At 44.0% G+C, this 17076-nt stretch overlaps 1 protein-coding gene across 6 annotated transcripts in view; it reads left to right on the forward strand.

The window, feature by feature from the left end:
- Positions 1 to 14710, forward strand: part of ATCAY (ATCAY kinesin light chain interacting caytaxin) — a 36665-nt gene extending 21955 nt beyond the window's left edge. For 2 of the 6 annotated variants that reach the window (XM_038384207.2, XM_038384212.2), the window contains 6 exons: positions 895 to 981; positions 1826 to 1924; positions 2300 to 2335; positions 5430 to 5465; positions 7688 to 7723; positions 9265 to 14710. In XM_038384207.2, the coding sequence (XP_038240135.1) occupies positions 895 to 981; positions 1826 to 1924; positions 2300 to 2335; positions 5430 to 5465; positions 7688 to 7723; positions 9265 to 9274 (304 nt within the window). In that variant the 3' untranslated portion in view covers positions 9275 to 14710. The remainder of the gene's footprint in view (positions 1 to 894; positions 982 to 1825; positions 1925 to 2299; positions 2336 to 5429; positions 5466 to 7687; positions 7724 to 9264) is intronic. The other 4 variants (XM_038384208.2, XM_043502669.1, XM_038384210.2 and 1 more) reach the window with 2 other exon arrangements.
- Positions 14711 to 17076: the final 2366 nt, after the last annotated feature.

Here is a 17076-nt window from a genome sequence, read left to right on the forward strand (position 1 = left end):
GGAATCACGGTTGAAGTTGTGTGTCCCCCCACCACCACCACCAAATCTGAAACGGCGCCCTTGGGGACTGGCACAGAATTTGTGAGTCCCGCACCCCTCCACACGTGGCCCTGTTGGCCTGACTGGAGCCGCCCCCACAAATATAGAAGTTAAACTTCGCCTATGCTCACCGGAGAAGTGGCAGATCCCTTCTCATCCTCCAGTGAAGGGGCACTTGAACCAGGGGTCTCCCACATCCCAACTGAGTATGCTAACCAAGGGGTTCAAGGTTATAAGGGAGCCCCCCCACCCCACCCCACCCCACCCCACTGGCTTGTTGCTCAGAATCCCTGGCAGAAGGAGGCACCTATCTCCATGAGAGGGGCGGGGCAGGGCACCTCCCTCTAGCTAGCTTGGGCAAGGGGCCACCTAGACACTGGCTTTTGTGATTCCCATTCCGAGATGCCTGTCTCTCCCCATTCATTGTATAGGGAGCCCAGGTCCTGAACTCAGGCTCTGTGAATCCCAGCAATTTTCTAGGCACCAACACGTTAGAGGACACTTAGCACTGCCCGCCTAAGACCCTTTGTGTGACTTTCTGCTTTAGGACTAGAACAGATTTTCTCTTTCCTCTTCCAGTGGACACAGTGGAAGCCCTGTTATCATCAGAGTGTGTAAAACAAGGCCTGGGTGAGGTGCTGAAGAATATACTGTAGGAACATTCCTACAATAGCTAAAGGCATCAGGACTATGCCCTAGCTGGTCTTCTCCTTCTCTAACTTATGTGATCCTGTGGGCCCAATTCTGCCCCGACACCAGAGTAAATCTCTGAAATCCACGGAGTCCCATGAGGCCCTCCAGGAGTTCGGAAGCAAGCCCTTTGCATCTAACCTCTCACCTCTGGCCTTTCCGCAGGCTACGGAAAAACCTGAAAGCTTTGATAATCGTGCACCCTTCGTGGTTCATCCGGACAGTACTGGCTATATCCAGACCCTTCATCAGGTGAACAAAGAACTCTCCCGCATCCCAGTGGGTTTTGGAAAAGCTATTAAACCTTGTGCCAATCTCTACATGTTAGAGAGCAGGGTGAGGGCTACACAACACGAGGGGCAGATTATCCCACCTGAGTCACCCCTTCCTCTGAATTACCTGGGACTGGCCACAGTCAGAGAGAGGATACTGAGCTCGCTGGACCTTCTCTCTGATTGAGCCTAGCAAGCCCTGTATTCCTGTTACCCTACTGAGGCAGCCAGAAAGGGAGGCTGGATTTTTGTGGCAGGAAATTTACTCACTGGGAGAGGGGAAAGGTGTCCCAATGCTGCTGGAAGGGGTTGGTTTTTTTTTGTTTTTGTTTTTTTTTATCAAGTTCTTATAACAACAAAAGGAACAACTGGGCCAGCTCCTGACTTGGGCCGGGTGGGTGCTCTAGCAAGGAGGACTCTAGGCCAAATTCTCTCCCCACAGAAGATAGTGGTTCTTTGAGAAGTCCCAGATGCCTTAGCCCCAGCCTCTCTCGGTAGGGGTCACTGTATAGACTGGTGTAAAAACTCATAGGATTGGCATTCACAGCTCACCCCCAAGCCATCCTCTCTCAGCAAAAGTTACTGTCAAAAGGGTGGAATGAAGTTGGGAGCAGGAGAACCCCACTCTAGGTGTCTGAAGTGTTTGTAGTCTCTGGCTAAAGAGAAGCCTTCATTTTGGGTCATATCCCAGTTGAATTGAAATCAACAGCAAAACGCTCACAAATTTCAATAGGATCTGGATGTATGTCCCAGATAGTCACTGTTCTGTGAAGGGGGAAGTTGGAATAACCTCTTAAAGGGTTCATGTTCTCTTCCTCTGTCAGTGTGAAGTTTATCAATAAGATCCAGTACGTTCACAGTCTGGAAGAACTGGAGCAGACTATCCCCATGGAGCACGTCCAGATTCCTGACTGCCTCCTACAGTAAGTATCACAGGGACCTCTCACTTGAAAACTTGGCAACTCTGGGGGCCACAGTCCATTAGCTCCTCACCATGTGCACCTTTTTCCCGTGCTTTAGAGAGGAAGGATGGTCCTGTGATCACGGCTTGGCATTCAGGAGGCCTGCCTGTGGTCTAGTCCCAGCTCTGCCACAGACTTATTGCTTGGCCTTGGGCAAGTCCTACCCTCTCTGTGCCTCAAGCTTGCCCATTCCTACCGGCAGAAAATTCAAGAGAGAGAACACATTAACTCTTTGTATTCTGGAGCCATTGCTTGCCCCAGGCTCTTTTGGCTTCAGAGTGAATGCTGTGTTTTCCTGGCGGTGACATTTAAGGAAATCTATCTTGTTCATTGCAGGTACGAAGAAGAGAGAACCAAAGCCAGGAAAGAAAGGTAAAAATCACCTTTTGGGGGGAATGGGGCTCATACTGTCCTAAAGCTTTCTCCTATGGGAGTTACAGCCAGTAAATTCTGTGTTCCTCATAAGCCAGGCAATCCATTTGGTCTGTATTTGACTTTTACTGATATTCATTCAGAACAGAAACAAGATGCAATGGGAGTAGCTGCTTGAACCTCAGACTTTCCCATAGGTTTTAACTCAACCTGATAACTTGTGTGAAACCTGCCAACTGCCTAGTCCCCACTAGGATTTTACCATTTTTTAGCTAACTTGAGTTAACAACGTATCACTTTCACTAGTGAAGATGCCCGCTGTGGTAAATTCAACCCTCACTTTCCATCCATAGGAAGAACCTGTCCCCCAACTAACACCTCAACACGGCACAGAAACAGTCCCCCAGAATAAACCTGCAGTGGAACTACTGAGCCCGATTCTCATCTAGGAAAGGGCTTGTCTACACAAGGAGTTGTTCCTGCTTAATTTCCCTGACTAATTCCGTGTGTGGATGCTCTTACTCTGCAATACCTTACGTGGAGTTAATCAGGAACCACTTCCTGTCCAGACAAGCCCTAAAGCCTCTCTAAGGCTGTTTCATCTCACCATAGTGGTGTAAAGTGGCAGGAAAGGTAATTTATGTGCTCTTTAAGGCCAGAGAGGTGTAAAGAGGCCTTATTATAAGTGAGAATTGGGCCCATTATAACCTAGTTTGTTTTATTTCCAAGTTATAAGCCATCCCATCCGAAAAAAAAATAATACTGAATTAGGATATATTGCCACAACTAATGATAATAGCATACATTACCATTACAGTACCCTATACTAAAAGCAGAGGGGGATACAGGAAGGAAGCAAAGCTAGCTGAGTTAGCATGCGTCCAGTGAGGTTTATTAAAACAAAATGCCTTATCATACCTGGGAACCTAAGTGGGACTCACTACCACAGACAAATGTTAACAACCTGGGAGAAGGAACTCCTGCCATGGGCTCGAGTCATGGTGACCATTCCGTATCAAAAACATAACCCAAGTCAGAATTATGCCCCCGACTTGCAAACTCTTACACACAAGAAAACTTTAGCACGCAAGTACATCCATTTGGTGCGCACAAGTAACTTTATCCATGTGAGTTGTCCAATGAATTCAGTGGTATTATTCATGTACATAAAGTTATACGAGTGTCTGCAAAGTGGGGCCTGTGTTAGTCCCCAGTTCAGCAAAGCACTTAACTCCATCCCTCTTCGGGACAGCTCTTGATTACATGCTTAATACGAAGCATATGATGAAGTCCCGTTGATTTTGATGGCACTTGAGCATGTGCTTTGTGGAACAGGAATGGACTTACAGATGTGCTTAAAGTTAAGCACATGCTTCGGTTGTCTCTGGCCCCCTTTCGTGTTTGCTTTCAGCAGATATATTTATTTATTGCAGAAATGTTTCTCTGAATCAGAACACTTGTGGATGGAGGAAGCAGGAGATGTGATATATCCCAACTTCAGTCAGGCTTTTGATACATGACCTTCTCATAAACAAACGAGAGAAATATAACCTAGGCAAATCTACTAGAAGGTTGATGCACAACTGATTGGAAACCTGTACTCGGAGGGAAGTTATCAATGGTTCACAGTCTAGCTGGAAGGGCATATCGAGTGGGGTCCTGCATGGATCTGTTCTGGGTCCAGCTCTATTCAATATCTTCATAAATGATTTGGATTATTGCACAGAGAATCCATTTATAAAATTTGGGATGATACCAAACAGGGAGGGGTTGCAAGCACTTTGGGGGACAGGATTAGAATTCAAAATGATCTTGATACATTGGATGGCTCTCTCCCTGTTGGCCACATCCTGCTGCTCGGGGAGAAGGGGCGGAGCCTCGGGAAGAAGGGATGGCCCAGGGGGCAGGACCACAGTTCTGGTGTCGGTGGGCAGCCCCACACTTTTAAGAAGGGCCACTCACAACCTTCCAGCCCTTTAAAGCCATGCAGTTCCATGGACCCTTCACAGTTAAGGAGCTATTGAAAAACTGATCAATGTTTGAAAATGCATGTGACCACATACTTAAATAAAAGCCTATTTACCTCTCTCAGGGCTTGCCTGCCCCCCAAAATCATATCACTTTCCCTGTACTGCTAGAGTTCAAATCAGTACAACCCCCCCTCTAGTGTGCATACAGTTAGACTGGTATGAAAGGGGCTTATACCAGTCTAGCTTATTCCTGTACAGGAAGGGGAATAAGCTAGACCAGTACAAAGCACCTTTATAACCAGTATAACCGCGTCCACTCTACAAATGTAACTATTTTGGTTTAAAAAAAAATCACCCCCTAATCAAAAGAGTTATATCAGGGAAAACCTGTGTGTAACCCAAGCCTAAAGGTCAGATTCTGCCAGGCCTGCATTTCTCTGCACTGGTTCTTAGGGTGAAGTCCTGGTTCCACTGACGTCAATAGCAAAACTCCCATTCAGGTCATGGTTTCACCCATGGAGTAAGAGGCTACTCCACAGAAATAAGGTTGCCAGAGTCTAGCTCCAAGTTATTAGAAGTAATTAGTGTGGTATTTCTTTAAATTGCTTGAGCTGATCAAACAAAAAAAACGCACAAGATCCTCTAAAGCTCAAAAACAGCCACAAACGTAAAATTAGAGCAGCCAGCACTCTCAAAGGGCTAGTCCCAGGAGAAAAGATGACTCACTTGAGTAACAGCTGCAAGATCAGGACCATAATGAGCAATATAGGTACATAGCGCTTTACATCTTCAGAACACTATACATACCATAAAAGCGAGATTGATCTGTAATAAGCGAGGAGAAATGGAAAGGTCTGGATCTCGGTATTTGAATAGAATCATAGATTTCAGGCCAGAAGGAACCATTAGGATCATCTAGTTTGATCTCTTGCATAACAATGGCCAAAGAACCCCTCCTATTAACTTCTGCATCAAGCCAAATCACATTGGATGGAGACACAGCATCTCGTTCAGAAAGATGTCCAGTCTTGATTTAAAAGCTGCATGGGCTGGAGAATCCAGCACATCCCTTTCACGTTGGCTGCTCCCACTCGGTAGATTTCAAATACATTTTATCATTACAGGGCAGAGGAGAAACAAGAAATGGCAGAGAAAGAAAGGTAAATACCCTGCACTTGTCGGTGAGCTGCATGCAATGTCTCTGCATCTCAGCACCTGCCTGGTTCATTGTTATCAGTTCTGTTCCATTGAAAACATGGTATAATGTTGCCAATAGTGGTTGAAAATATCGTGATAAAAGCTACCGGGGAAAATCTAGCTAGCAAATCAGCAAGATCTTCAGAAAGAAAAGGAAGGGCACACATTTGGCCATGTCACTTAGCGGGTGCATGTTTCAAGAAGATTCTAACCCTATTAAAGACCAGTCTGCTCTTAGTATAACCAACAATCCTATTGTGTAGCAGCTCACAAAGTCAATTGCTGCCATCAAACCCCATGCCCCAGTGCTCGTGATTGCTCAACTGTGTGTTCATGGACCACAGTGAAAAGACAACATGTTAAAATGCAGATCCCTCCCTAGTCACTGCAGCCAGGGAGCTCTGCCCTAGATAATTCCAGGACTCACCCAGGGACTCGCATATCAAAGGATGTGGAACCAGGGGCAGAGCGTGTTGTTCTCGGGAAACAAGAGAAGATGTAGGGTTGCCAACTTTCTTTAATTTCTGAAAACCAGACCCTAAAGCAGGAGCGCCAGAACTTCTGCCTTGCCCACCCCCCGCTCCACCTCTTCCCCCGAGGCCCCACCCCGTACTCACTCCTCTCCATCCCTCCCCTGTCATTCACTGCTCTCCCCTCTCCCCCTTCCTCATCACTTGGTCCTCTCCACCTCCCTCCCCCAATCAGCTGGCCTCCCTGTGCTCTGGGGCTGGGTCGGGAGCTGCAGCCCCTGACACAGATCCTGCCTGCCCATGAGATGCAGGAAGGAGGCAGTCCTGGCTGAGCAGGGGCTGGCATGGGTTAATGACCCCAGTGCCTCCCTCCCCCACGGTAACCAGACTTTTGGTGTCTGGTCAGTACAGCTGACCAAACACTGCACAGGTTCCCTTTCGATTGGACCATCCGGTTGAAACCCAGACACCTGGCCAGCCAAGAAGATTTAGTGAGAAAGGAAACGAGAGACTTTTGGAATCCATCCTGTCCCCACAGAGAAATGAACGTGAGGTGCAGGGTTTTGTTTAAAGCCAGAGATCATTTTGATATTGAACCTGCAGTGCTAAGTGAAAGGAAGCAGGGTCCATGCCCTGGCAATCCCTGAGCAGGGATAGGAAATTGATTCTACCTTGCTCTTAGCCCAAAGGCAATGAATAAAGGCAAGAGAACTTTACAAAGCTTTATTGCATCACAGCCATTCAGCCCCCGTTTTGGGTAAGATTTAATTCCTTACGTCAGCCTGGAACTTTGCCTTTGCCAGTTTCTCCCTCTCATTTACACCAGGAAAAACCCCACCCACGTGTGTATGTCAAAATCTTTATAGACATAAACGTGGCAACAATCTCCTGGAAACAGGAATTTGCAGAGTGGTGCAGCTGACGGGTAGCTCTCTGAAACGCCACCCCCTGAAACTATCCGATGGCCCTTTGGGGAATGACCTTAAAACACAGCTGCGTGATTTCCAAGCATTTTGGAATTGCCCAAGTTAGTGAATTCTCTAAGCCTAGCACCATGCCTTGCTGTGTCACCTCCCGCCAGGCTCCAACTCTGATGAGCCCAACTCCTGTTCTAGGGACTGAAATATTTTCTGTACTGTGACAGTATAAAGAATACATGGATCAGCTTGATCTTTCTCCGTTATTGGTTTTCATCTGTCTGACTGGATTCCTGGCAGTGCTCTTCAACTTCATAGAGCTGTGGTCAGGGAATGGCGCCAGAGAACCACAACGTCACACAGAGTGGTCTCCTGACATTGTGTAGCGCTGTTTGTCTTTATGTTGCGTCACTGCAAAGGAAAGGGACAAATTCTGCTGCCAGGGAAAACTGGGCAACTCCTTTGAATGCCTGGGTGCAGCTCGAAGCAGAATATGACCCTCCAGCATCATCATATAGGAATGCAAAGCAATGACAAATGTCAGACTGCAGTGTCAAGACCTGATTGTTTGACTGCTTTGGCTCCGACTCTATTTAACAGAATCTCTACTTCCTACTCCTGAAGGGGAAGGTGGGTCTTGCTGCTATTCCGTCCCCAGGATAAGATCAAACCTGGGAGAGTCCACTGGAGCTGCCCTGTGTCCCTCCAAAAAACCACACGAGACTCTAGGGCTGTTAGTTGAGGATGACTGGTGTGTCGTGCAGATTTGCTTATTCACTGCGATGTTTGTCTCCCAAGCAGGCTTGTGCTGCCGAGGGAGGATCAGGAAACCAGGTTGGAATGAAACCTACTTCTAATTCAGAATTTAAAATTTGTTTTCTTTTTTTCTGCCGTGCAATGACACTTCTTTACATTCCTACCAATAAATGCTGTGACTATACTACTTATAGGAACCTAGGAATTGGACCTTGGATTGGATCCAATCTGGCATCTAGCCCAGCGTCCTGTCTCTGAGGATGGCCAGTGCCAAATGCTTTCCAGGAAGGTGCAAGAGCCCTGCAGTAGACAGCTCACCCTGAGCTGTAATGGTTAGAGATTGGCTTAATCCCTGAGGACAAGGTTTAAAATCCCTTCCAAAATGGTTGCTGCCCTTAATTATGCCATTAGTTGGAATACAAAGATCTTGGCTCTGGTCTGGGTCTAGCTGAATTAGCAGAGCTGTCCTCTTGGAATTAAGCCGATGTTCACCGAGTGGGGCCAGATCTACACTCAAAATTTGACCCAGCTATGTCGCCCAGGAGTGTGAGAAATCCACGCCCCTGAATGAAGAAGTTAAGCTGACCTAACCCCCAGTGTAGACAGTGCTAGGTCGACGGGAGAGTTCTTCTGACAGCCTAGCAACCGTCTCGGGGGCAGGTAGATTCCTGACGGCAGTGGGAGAACCCCTCCCGTCGCTGTAACAAGCATTTACCCTGAAGTGCTACAGCAACACTGCTGCTGCCTCTCCAGTGTAGACGTGCCCTGACTAGCATCCCTTAATGCTCCCACTATCCTCAAGCACAGAAACATCTGCTGGAGACACACGCATCTTGTTGCTGGAGTTTAACAGCAGAGAAACGTGTGGCCCATTAGGAAGGATTGGACTAGGTTTAGCGTTAGCGAGTCCGTGAGCTCCTGGATGGAGACATTGGGCTTTGAATAAGCTTTTGCTGCAGAAAAGTATGTATTATGAGATGCGAAGAGTGGTGAGCCAGGGAACTTTTTATCCTCTCCTGCCCTGCTACCAGAGAGCAAGGCTGGGCCAGTCAATGTGGGGCCCCAAGTAGTGATCTGCATTGATTATGTTTAAGGACTGTCCATCAAAAATTACTGTAACCAGTTAGAAATGCTCATTAATATCAAGGATAATACAACCGGTCAAAGGAAACAAACATCAACCCCTAAAATTCTACTGGACAACACACATAATGTTTAAAAAGTGGAACAGCTGTAATTTACAGCGCATAAGGGAACATATAGATCACAGCACAGGAAATACCTAGCGTTCTTAAGGGCCACATTAAACATGACCCTGCCACCCTTTGACATCCATGGACTACATGCATGAATAAGCACAACTTTGAGCAAATAAAACTTTGCAGTTTTGGATCCTCAATCCTTATTCAGGCAAAATGTCCATTGAAGTGAATAGGAGTTTTGGAAAAGGAATGCCTTGATGAGATGGCCTGACGTGTTTGGCTTGCAGAATTTTATGGAGGATTAAACTCACACGTATCCATATTCTTTGGGATGGTTAGCTATTTGGCTTTCAAGGCATAAGATTTATTACAATTTGCCCTCTAAAAATGTCCCTGTCTTTCTCTCTCCCCTCCTAGCATGTCATGAATAGAAATAACAAGGAATGAATGGAACCGGAGAATGACGCAACCTGGCAGTCACCCACTGTAAATGCCCTTCCTGGTACAAGATCTTGTCATCTTCTCATTCCAACTCCTGTAAGATTAAGGAACCTGCCTCCCCCGTCTCAGAGATGCAAAGTCCTTTAAAGCTTCTGGAAACATTTTATTTAAAGAAAGAATAATCCACTAATAGCACTTTCTAGGACAGGATGGTTTGTGGCGAGAGATAAGCAGTGCAAAACTATACAATATTTCCTCTTAGCACGTAAACATCACCCCATAGTCCATTACAGCCACCAGCTCAAAGAAGAGGTCTTTTTTTTTAGTGCATAAACCCATTCCCTAACTTGCTGCTGGCCAGCACTGTGCAATTTTGCTTCCCATTATACGTCAGTTTCCTCCACATAGCAATTCCGATGGCCGTGGCCCTATGTTCGCTAACGCAGGAGCTGGGAAGAGCAAGTTTTCCTCCCCTACAGATACGGGGTATGTTTCTTCTAGTAGATGTTGCATATCCACCAAGCTTTTGGCCGACACATTTCCCCCATCCCTGGCTCCCACACCTCGGATATCCTTGCTGGTCCAGCTCTCTAGCTAACTCATGGCGAAATTTATCTATGAGTGAATGCGATGACGTTTAATTTGTCCTGTCCCTCTTCATAAGGCTCCCGCAGATAAAAGACTATACTCTGAAAGAAGGCTCCTCTATCTCGGATGCCACCTTAGCCAGAATCCTTCTATACCCAGCTTCTCACATCATGGCACAAAGAAAGACCTATTCTTATGAAGGAACCTTATGGACTGGGAAGTTTTTCACACCTCTTCTTTACATAGATGATGACACTGGACAGTCATCCACTCTTTATACCTCCTATTGCAAAAACAAGCTGCTAAATGTTCTTACATTCTCTTCCTGGGTAGTGAGAGTCTTGTCTGAGCAAAGGGTGGATTGCAGCGTGACCAGCACAAACCCAGGTTGGGAAATCTTGCAAATACAAAGACGGGGAATTATATGGACATGCAGGCACTCAGCTCAAGAACAATGCAGATATGGTATCAGGACTTTAACACGTGGTTTGGGGACTCATGATGATTTCTGAGCAGAGGAGAGAAGAATTTGAACAAGCATAAATAGGGCAACGATTTGTAAACCCCGTCTTAGCCCAGGGTCAGCCTATGCAAACAATGTCACACATGCACAAGGTAAAACCCCTTATGGATGAGTTCTGAAGCTGAAGAATTATCTGAGAATCTCAGTGGTCAAGAGACATTTTATAACTGGTGTCCCTGGTGGATCTTATGTACAGAGCCCCAACAGTCCAGCTATCATTACCATTTGAAATTAATACCACTTCACTCTGCTGTAAAACCCCACAGGAGGGCAATACTGGCAAAGCAAGATTTTCTGAACAGAGGAATCAGCTTTCTGTAAAATGCAGAGCATTGGTTTTTATACTTTCCTATAATTAACAATGGCAGAGGAGCAGAGAGTATGCTAGCTAGCCATATACTTGCCAATGTTCTTATCTTCTCATGTTCTGCACGTTTCTCCTATATTGTGGGCAGAAGGTTTTCAGTGGGATGCATGACTCTTCAGTCATGGATTTATTTTCTGAGCAGACATATGCCTGGAAGGAAAGGAGAACTGCATTGATATCATGAACCACAGAAGAAGAAGATCTTGATGCTGTCTCTTGCAGGCATGTTAAAAAGAAGTAACAATTCATTTGCCAAGCATTCATGAAGCCGCCTGGCTTCCTGGAAATTTCACTCTTAGCCAATTGCTGGCTGTGGAGGTCGGATTTCTGTGCTACAAGCAAAAGAAAGCAGCACTTCAGGTTTTTTGGAGTTTGAGTTTTACACTAAATAAGACAAAAAAAGAACATTTTGCACTAACAATTCCAAAAACTCGGCAGTCACTTAGTTTCAAGGCAAGAAGGAGTAGTCAGAATATGAGAGGGTTAAGCTGGTCCACAAAACGGTGTGCGCTCTCACAAACAGACTGATCCAAAACCCATTGGGGTGCATAGAAAAACTCCCCCTGACATCAAAGAACTTTGGAACAGACTCAGAATAAATCCTTACAGATTTTGCTGTAGTACAGAACATGTGAATTCCCCATTCCCATCAGAAATTCACAGGCCTAGAATTTCATTTTCATTCTGAGAACTCTTTCCTGCATTTCCATGAAAGTCAAGAATGCAATAAACTGTATGATATTGAAGGATGGAAGGGAGTTATAAAGTCGTATCATGGGCAGTTTGGTAGAACATTAAAGAGATGTTAGAAATCCAACCCCAGAAACCTCCACCACATCTGTAGTAACTCAACACTTCAGCAAAAATGTTCACAACATCCCAGTCAGTGGACTAACACTGTTCTGGCACACCTTCTGCTGGGGGGAAAAACCCACAAATTTATCTTCAATCTTGGGACCTTGAGAACTAAAACGTTGATAGTGAATAGAAACCACAATAGGTGAACTTTTTTAAACATCATCATTTGCAGCGTTAGCAGAGAAACCACAGAAAGGATGGACCTGGAGATTGAAGTATTAGCATCTTATGAGGTAGATCCTCCAGAATGGGGTTGAGGTTTCAGGATATTAAAATGTACATCATCTATTTCATTTGCACATACAGGGAAGGTAATTCATTGAAATGGAGAACGTCAACTTGACTTTCGTAAAATGAGCTAATTTTTTTTAAAAAAATACACTTTCTGGTAGAGCACTCTTTAAACAGGATATCCTAGATATTGTTTTAAAATGTGTTGAGAGATTTTCTGCTTCCCAGCTGATGTCTATATAAGGATCTTTTCAATATGAAAGAAACTGACTATACAGGAGAAAAAGTTAAACAGATGATACACACAGTGCTGTCAAATGCACAAAGTAAATTTAAAAAAAAAAAAAAAAAAGAGACAAAAAAGTATCAATCACTTCTTTCAACTGTCCCGATTTTAGGTATTACTTGTAACCCTAGTAGCTACAAAAGTCTGAGATGGAAATGTGCCATTCAAGTTGGTAATATCCCTTTAACAAGATATGCAGCCACATATCTAAGATTGGTATTGACTGCCTTGTGCAATTTTAAAATGTTTTTATACATCAATATAATATAAGATCCCTAGACTGTAAAAATACTCAACACAAAATGGCTGCATTTGTTTTAAAAAGAGCATTATGGGCTGGATTCGACTCTCAATGAAGACAATAGAAAGACTCAGTGGATTTCAAGGAGGGTTGGATTTGGCCCGCCAAAAGAGAGAATCAGAATGGCAGACAAAGTTTCAGAGAGCGCAGGGATCTGGTATAACCGCATAGGCCTGGAGTCCTCAACCAGTTGTTTAAAAACTACAACAAAATATGCTTTATGGCAGTAATAACACTTCACGAAGTGCCGTCATACTGGATAGCTCTACTTCTTAGGTAGTTGAAGGCATTTAACATATCTGGGCCTCACAGCAGAACTAAGATGTGCAGATATCTGCTATAAGTGCACAAATTGTCACATGGTATCACGTAATGCCATGTCAGAAATCTGGTGGTGTTACTCAAGCTCCACTGCTGATGTTAACGATGTTATTAGAAGCCTTTGGTGTATTTATTTCTGTGCATCTTCACTATTACTCTGTGCTGGAGAAATCTATCGATGTTGATAACGATATTATTTTCCAAGGCAAAATGGATCTGCCATTCAAAACGGTTACACCTGGATGTGATGCTGCTATATAGAATACCAACTGAAAAGAGTATTGGAGGTAGGGCAAGAGATTTCCTTGCCATTGACTTAAAGAGACCTGACAGTGATGACTTTAATGCCTTGTCTATACTAGAAAGGGTTTAATGGGATAGCTACACTGGTATAGTTATACTAGCAAAAAACTCTAGTGTTGCTGCAGTTTTTAATCAGTTCCCCAAACAAAACCAGCTAGACCCGCAGAAGCAGCAATTGGCGGTATAACTGCATCTATTTTAGGGCTTTTGTGGGTCTAAAAATTTTAAAATAGCATGATTACTATACCAGAAAAATGTCTAGTGTAGACCTGGTCTTATTCCTGCCTCTGAAGAGTAGCTATTTTGACTTATGAATGCTCTGTATGATACCAAATAACAGGTGTTATCAAACACATTTTCCTGGGTGAGACAACTCCTGGACTTATGTGCATTAGTTCAAATACTGAGTCCATCCAGAGCAACGTTTTTGACGGAGGGAAAGTGTATCTTACATCTGTGGCACCAGCTCCAAGAACAACAAGGTACTCCGCTCACAGCTACTAGTAGTTGAATTCTACCATCCATGTCATAGAAAACCATAAACTAAAAAAAATCAGATTCTGATCTTTATATCGAGATAGTTAAAGGGCAGAGTTTAAAATATCCTAATTCAATTTTTAATGTATTCATGCATACTCCCTAAGAGTCTGCTCCAAAGTCTATTAAAGTCAATGGGACTCTTTCCTTTGACTTCAGTAAACTTTGGATATGGGCCATAGTGAAGGAAACTTTTTTGTTTGTTCATTTAACAGCTTCAGTGATTTCTCTCCAATCTACTTGTTGTTCCGCTGTATTTTACTGACAGCCCAACGAAATCAGTAAAATGAGGTAAACATGATCAATCCTTCTGAACTGCAGATATTTTTTCCAGGGTTAAGCAGCAGTCATCAACAGGGTTATGCAATCAGCCTACTGTGTTCTGGCATCGTTTGAATGTGTCCAAATTCAGGACTATCCAATAGTTTTTGTTTTGGTCCACAAGACGCAGGACCCGAAATGGACAGAGTCTGTGAACTAATCAGGTTAGAAAATTAATTCAGTTTCTTCTCTACAGTCCTGTGTAAATCTGAGCGTCCGTTTAGAGCATACCTCATGGCAATTTTTTCCATCTACTTTTTCCAAAGACTCTTTGCTTACAGATGTATCTACTTGTTGGTAGAGAAAAACAATATTCCTAAGTGTTCAACATTCTTAAAAGCAACACTCGTCTATTTCACCATCCTGACTAGGGAAAAAGAACAGAGTTAATACAAAAATGGTTGTTTTAAATTGATATGGGCTTGACAGCGGGAGAAATATACAGGCAAGATTGCTTTAAAAATGCAGACACACTTTTTCTTTTGTATTTCCATACTAACTGGCAATCAAAAATAGAGCATGCTACTGTGAAAGTGAATTTTGAAGCCACCATAAGAGGGGGTTATAATCAATCTCAGTTTTCTTCCTTTGCAGTGTGCCCTCCCGACCATACCTATGTGTAAAAATGTGTGAATTGTCATTTTTCTAAAGTGTTTGTATTTAGGTGGTTTGTGCTAGAAGACCTAGACAATTGTTAACTATGCATTATTATTATTTTTTGCTTTGTATTCTGACATACAAATCTGTGGATATTTAATTAAAATCAGAATGACCCTTAAAGGAAAATGCCTCTTCTACATTTTGTGTGCATCTAATTTCACTGTTACATGTTTTGTTTACAATATGGCCTTAAATGTAAAACCAGGAGAAAAATCTCAGTTTCATTGGATTAAGGACCATTTTCTCCTATAAAACAAGTCACAAAGTGCCAGATTTCTAATGCTGAGGCTGCAAGGTGAATCTCTCAAAATGCTCTTACTAAAAATATAGTAATTTTTCTTTACTATATCAATAACACTTTGCTTCAGAAGCGACTCATGGAAAAGCTGTCCTATTAGCTTTTCGTCACACACTCTGAAGAACCATACTCTGCCACAAAAACTAAAATTTGAGAAGACCTGTTCCTTGTATATTTCATCTGCAGTCTAATTGACATAAATGCTTCATCATTCAATCACAAGAGATTCTGTTATAAACCAACATATATATCTAAGACGTCAGGATCCTAACTTGAATGCTAAAAACATTTTTAAATTATATATTGCATGAACATAAAATATAAATTAATATCGTCGTAAACCAAACATTGTTGGATGTATGTTGTGAAAAATTTACCATGAAATCCATAGCATTTAATGTGGGTACAAACAATTATGGCTACATCTGGGTTACACAAGATCAGAAATTGAGAGCAGAATTTGAGCGGAATTGGATCCATTATTTTTTTAATATTGATTTACAGAGCATCTATCACTATAACCGCTCTATATAACAACTAACAGATAATTTGTCTGAGCCCATCTCTGATTTTATATTTCTCTTCCAAAGAGCTGGTACGAGCAGATGACATACTGTGCTTAGAGAGTGGTATTTTAAAGCTTAAGGCAAGTTGGAGTTGGAAGTAATAGTGTACGATCTTCTTGTTTTGTCTATTTCCAGAGACTTGACTTAACGGTGTGCTGATTGAAGTAATGTTGTGTAACATGCTGTCTGAGACAAAACCACTGCCTCAGTGGCAGGGTCACATGTTACTAGGATCTGAATCACTTCTAAAATATTTCAAGTGGCCCGTCACCAGATTGTTACTAACCTCACTGTTTTGCCATCTGAAGAATTTGGGTCAGTGGTGACAAAAAAGGAGGCCGGGAATCCTGGGTAAGGTATGCTAATCACGCATCCTGACAGCTAGGAATGTGACCAGCGCAACAGATAAAGTCCGAAAGCTCCCCCACATTATGACTACACAGTGCAGCTGAAATAGGATTAACTGCTACTCTACTGAAGAAACAAAATGTTGCAATCAGAAGGCAAAATGTTCTTTCTCAGAAAAACACACACCGTTTGCGCAACCTTTGCTGTATTTTTCCATAAACGACTCTGATTTCTTCTATGCAGCAGACTGCTTTAGCAAGTTTATATTCTTATTTAGTATTTATTAAGCATTGCCAGTATTCTCTGCACCAGAACTAAAAAGACGACCATCTCTGGGACAAAAAACGTAGTCTGAAAAGTGGCGCGCAGAAGAGGAGATTCACTGGAAAGCTCAGAAACCCTGTGGGGATATTGAATTGTACTGCGGTTTAGGGGAGAATTAGGTTGTTCATTTCACTTAACCTGGGAAATACTCCATGTGTATTCTATAGATAAAGGGATAGTGAAACAGATGACTTTGCTAATATTTTCCTTAGGTCATCACTCCCTTCCTACATAAAAAGATAACACACACCGGCTGGGTCTACACATAGGTCAACATAGCTATGGCACTCCGGGGTGTGAAAAATTCATACCCTTGAGTGCCGTAGTTAATCTGAGCTAACCCACGTGTAGTGGGGTGGTCACCCCGCTCAGACCCTGACGGGGTTAAAAGCAGCCCTGGAGAAGGCTGTGGCTGGGAACAGCTAGGCTGATGGGGGGGAAGCAGCCACAGCTGGGGCCACACCCCAATCAGGGCCCAGCTGGCCCTGATAAGGAGGCTGGGGGCCAGAAACTGAAGGAGTCTCACTCTAGCCCTGGAGTGGGAACGGCTAGCTGCCTGGGAGCAAGGTACCTTAAGCGGAGCAGTGCTGGAGAAGGGCAAAGGGAGTTGGAGAGCTCCAGCCTGGTAAACCCCCAGGCTGCAGGCTTTGTTAAAGGCTCAAAAGGTACTGGGGCTGCAGAGGGGCAGCCCGGGGATAGGCAAAGGCAGCAGATCCTAACCCCTTACCAATGATGAGTGGCCATTACAGACTGCAGTCTGCTCCAGTGAACGGGGGCTAGATGATGACTGGCAGTAGCCACTGAGGCAAGGTGAGTTTAGAGAGTTGGGGGTTCCCCTGGGAGGGGAGACTCAGAGTGAGGGGGTTCTGCTGGGGAACCAAGGGAAAAAAGGACACCGGGGTTCAGAAGGGACACAGGGACAGCAAGACACTGGCCTGCAGAGGGCGCTCCGGGCT

Source organism: Dermochelys coriacea, chromosome 25 (genome assembly GCF_009764565.3).
Source record: "Dermochelys coriacea isolate rDerCor1 chromosome 25, rDerCor1.pri.v4, whole genome shotgun sequence".
Taxonomy (NCBI): Eukaryota; Metazoa; Chordata; order Testudines; family Dermochelyidae; genus Dermochelys; species Dermochelys coriacea.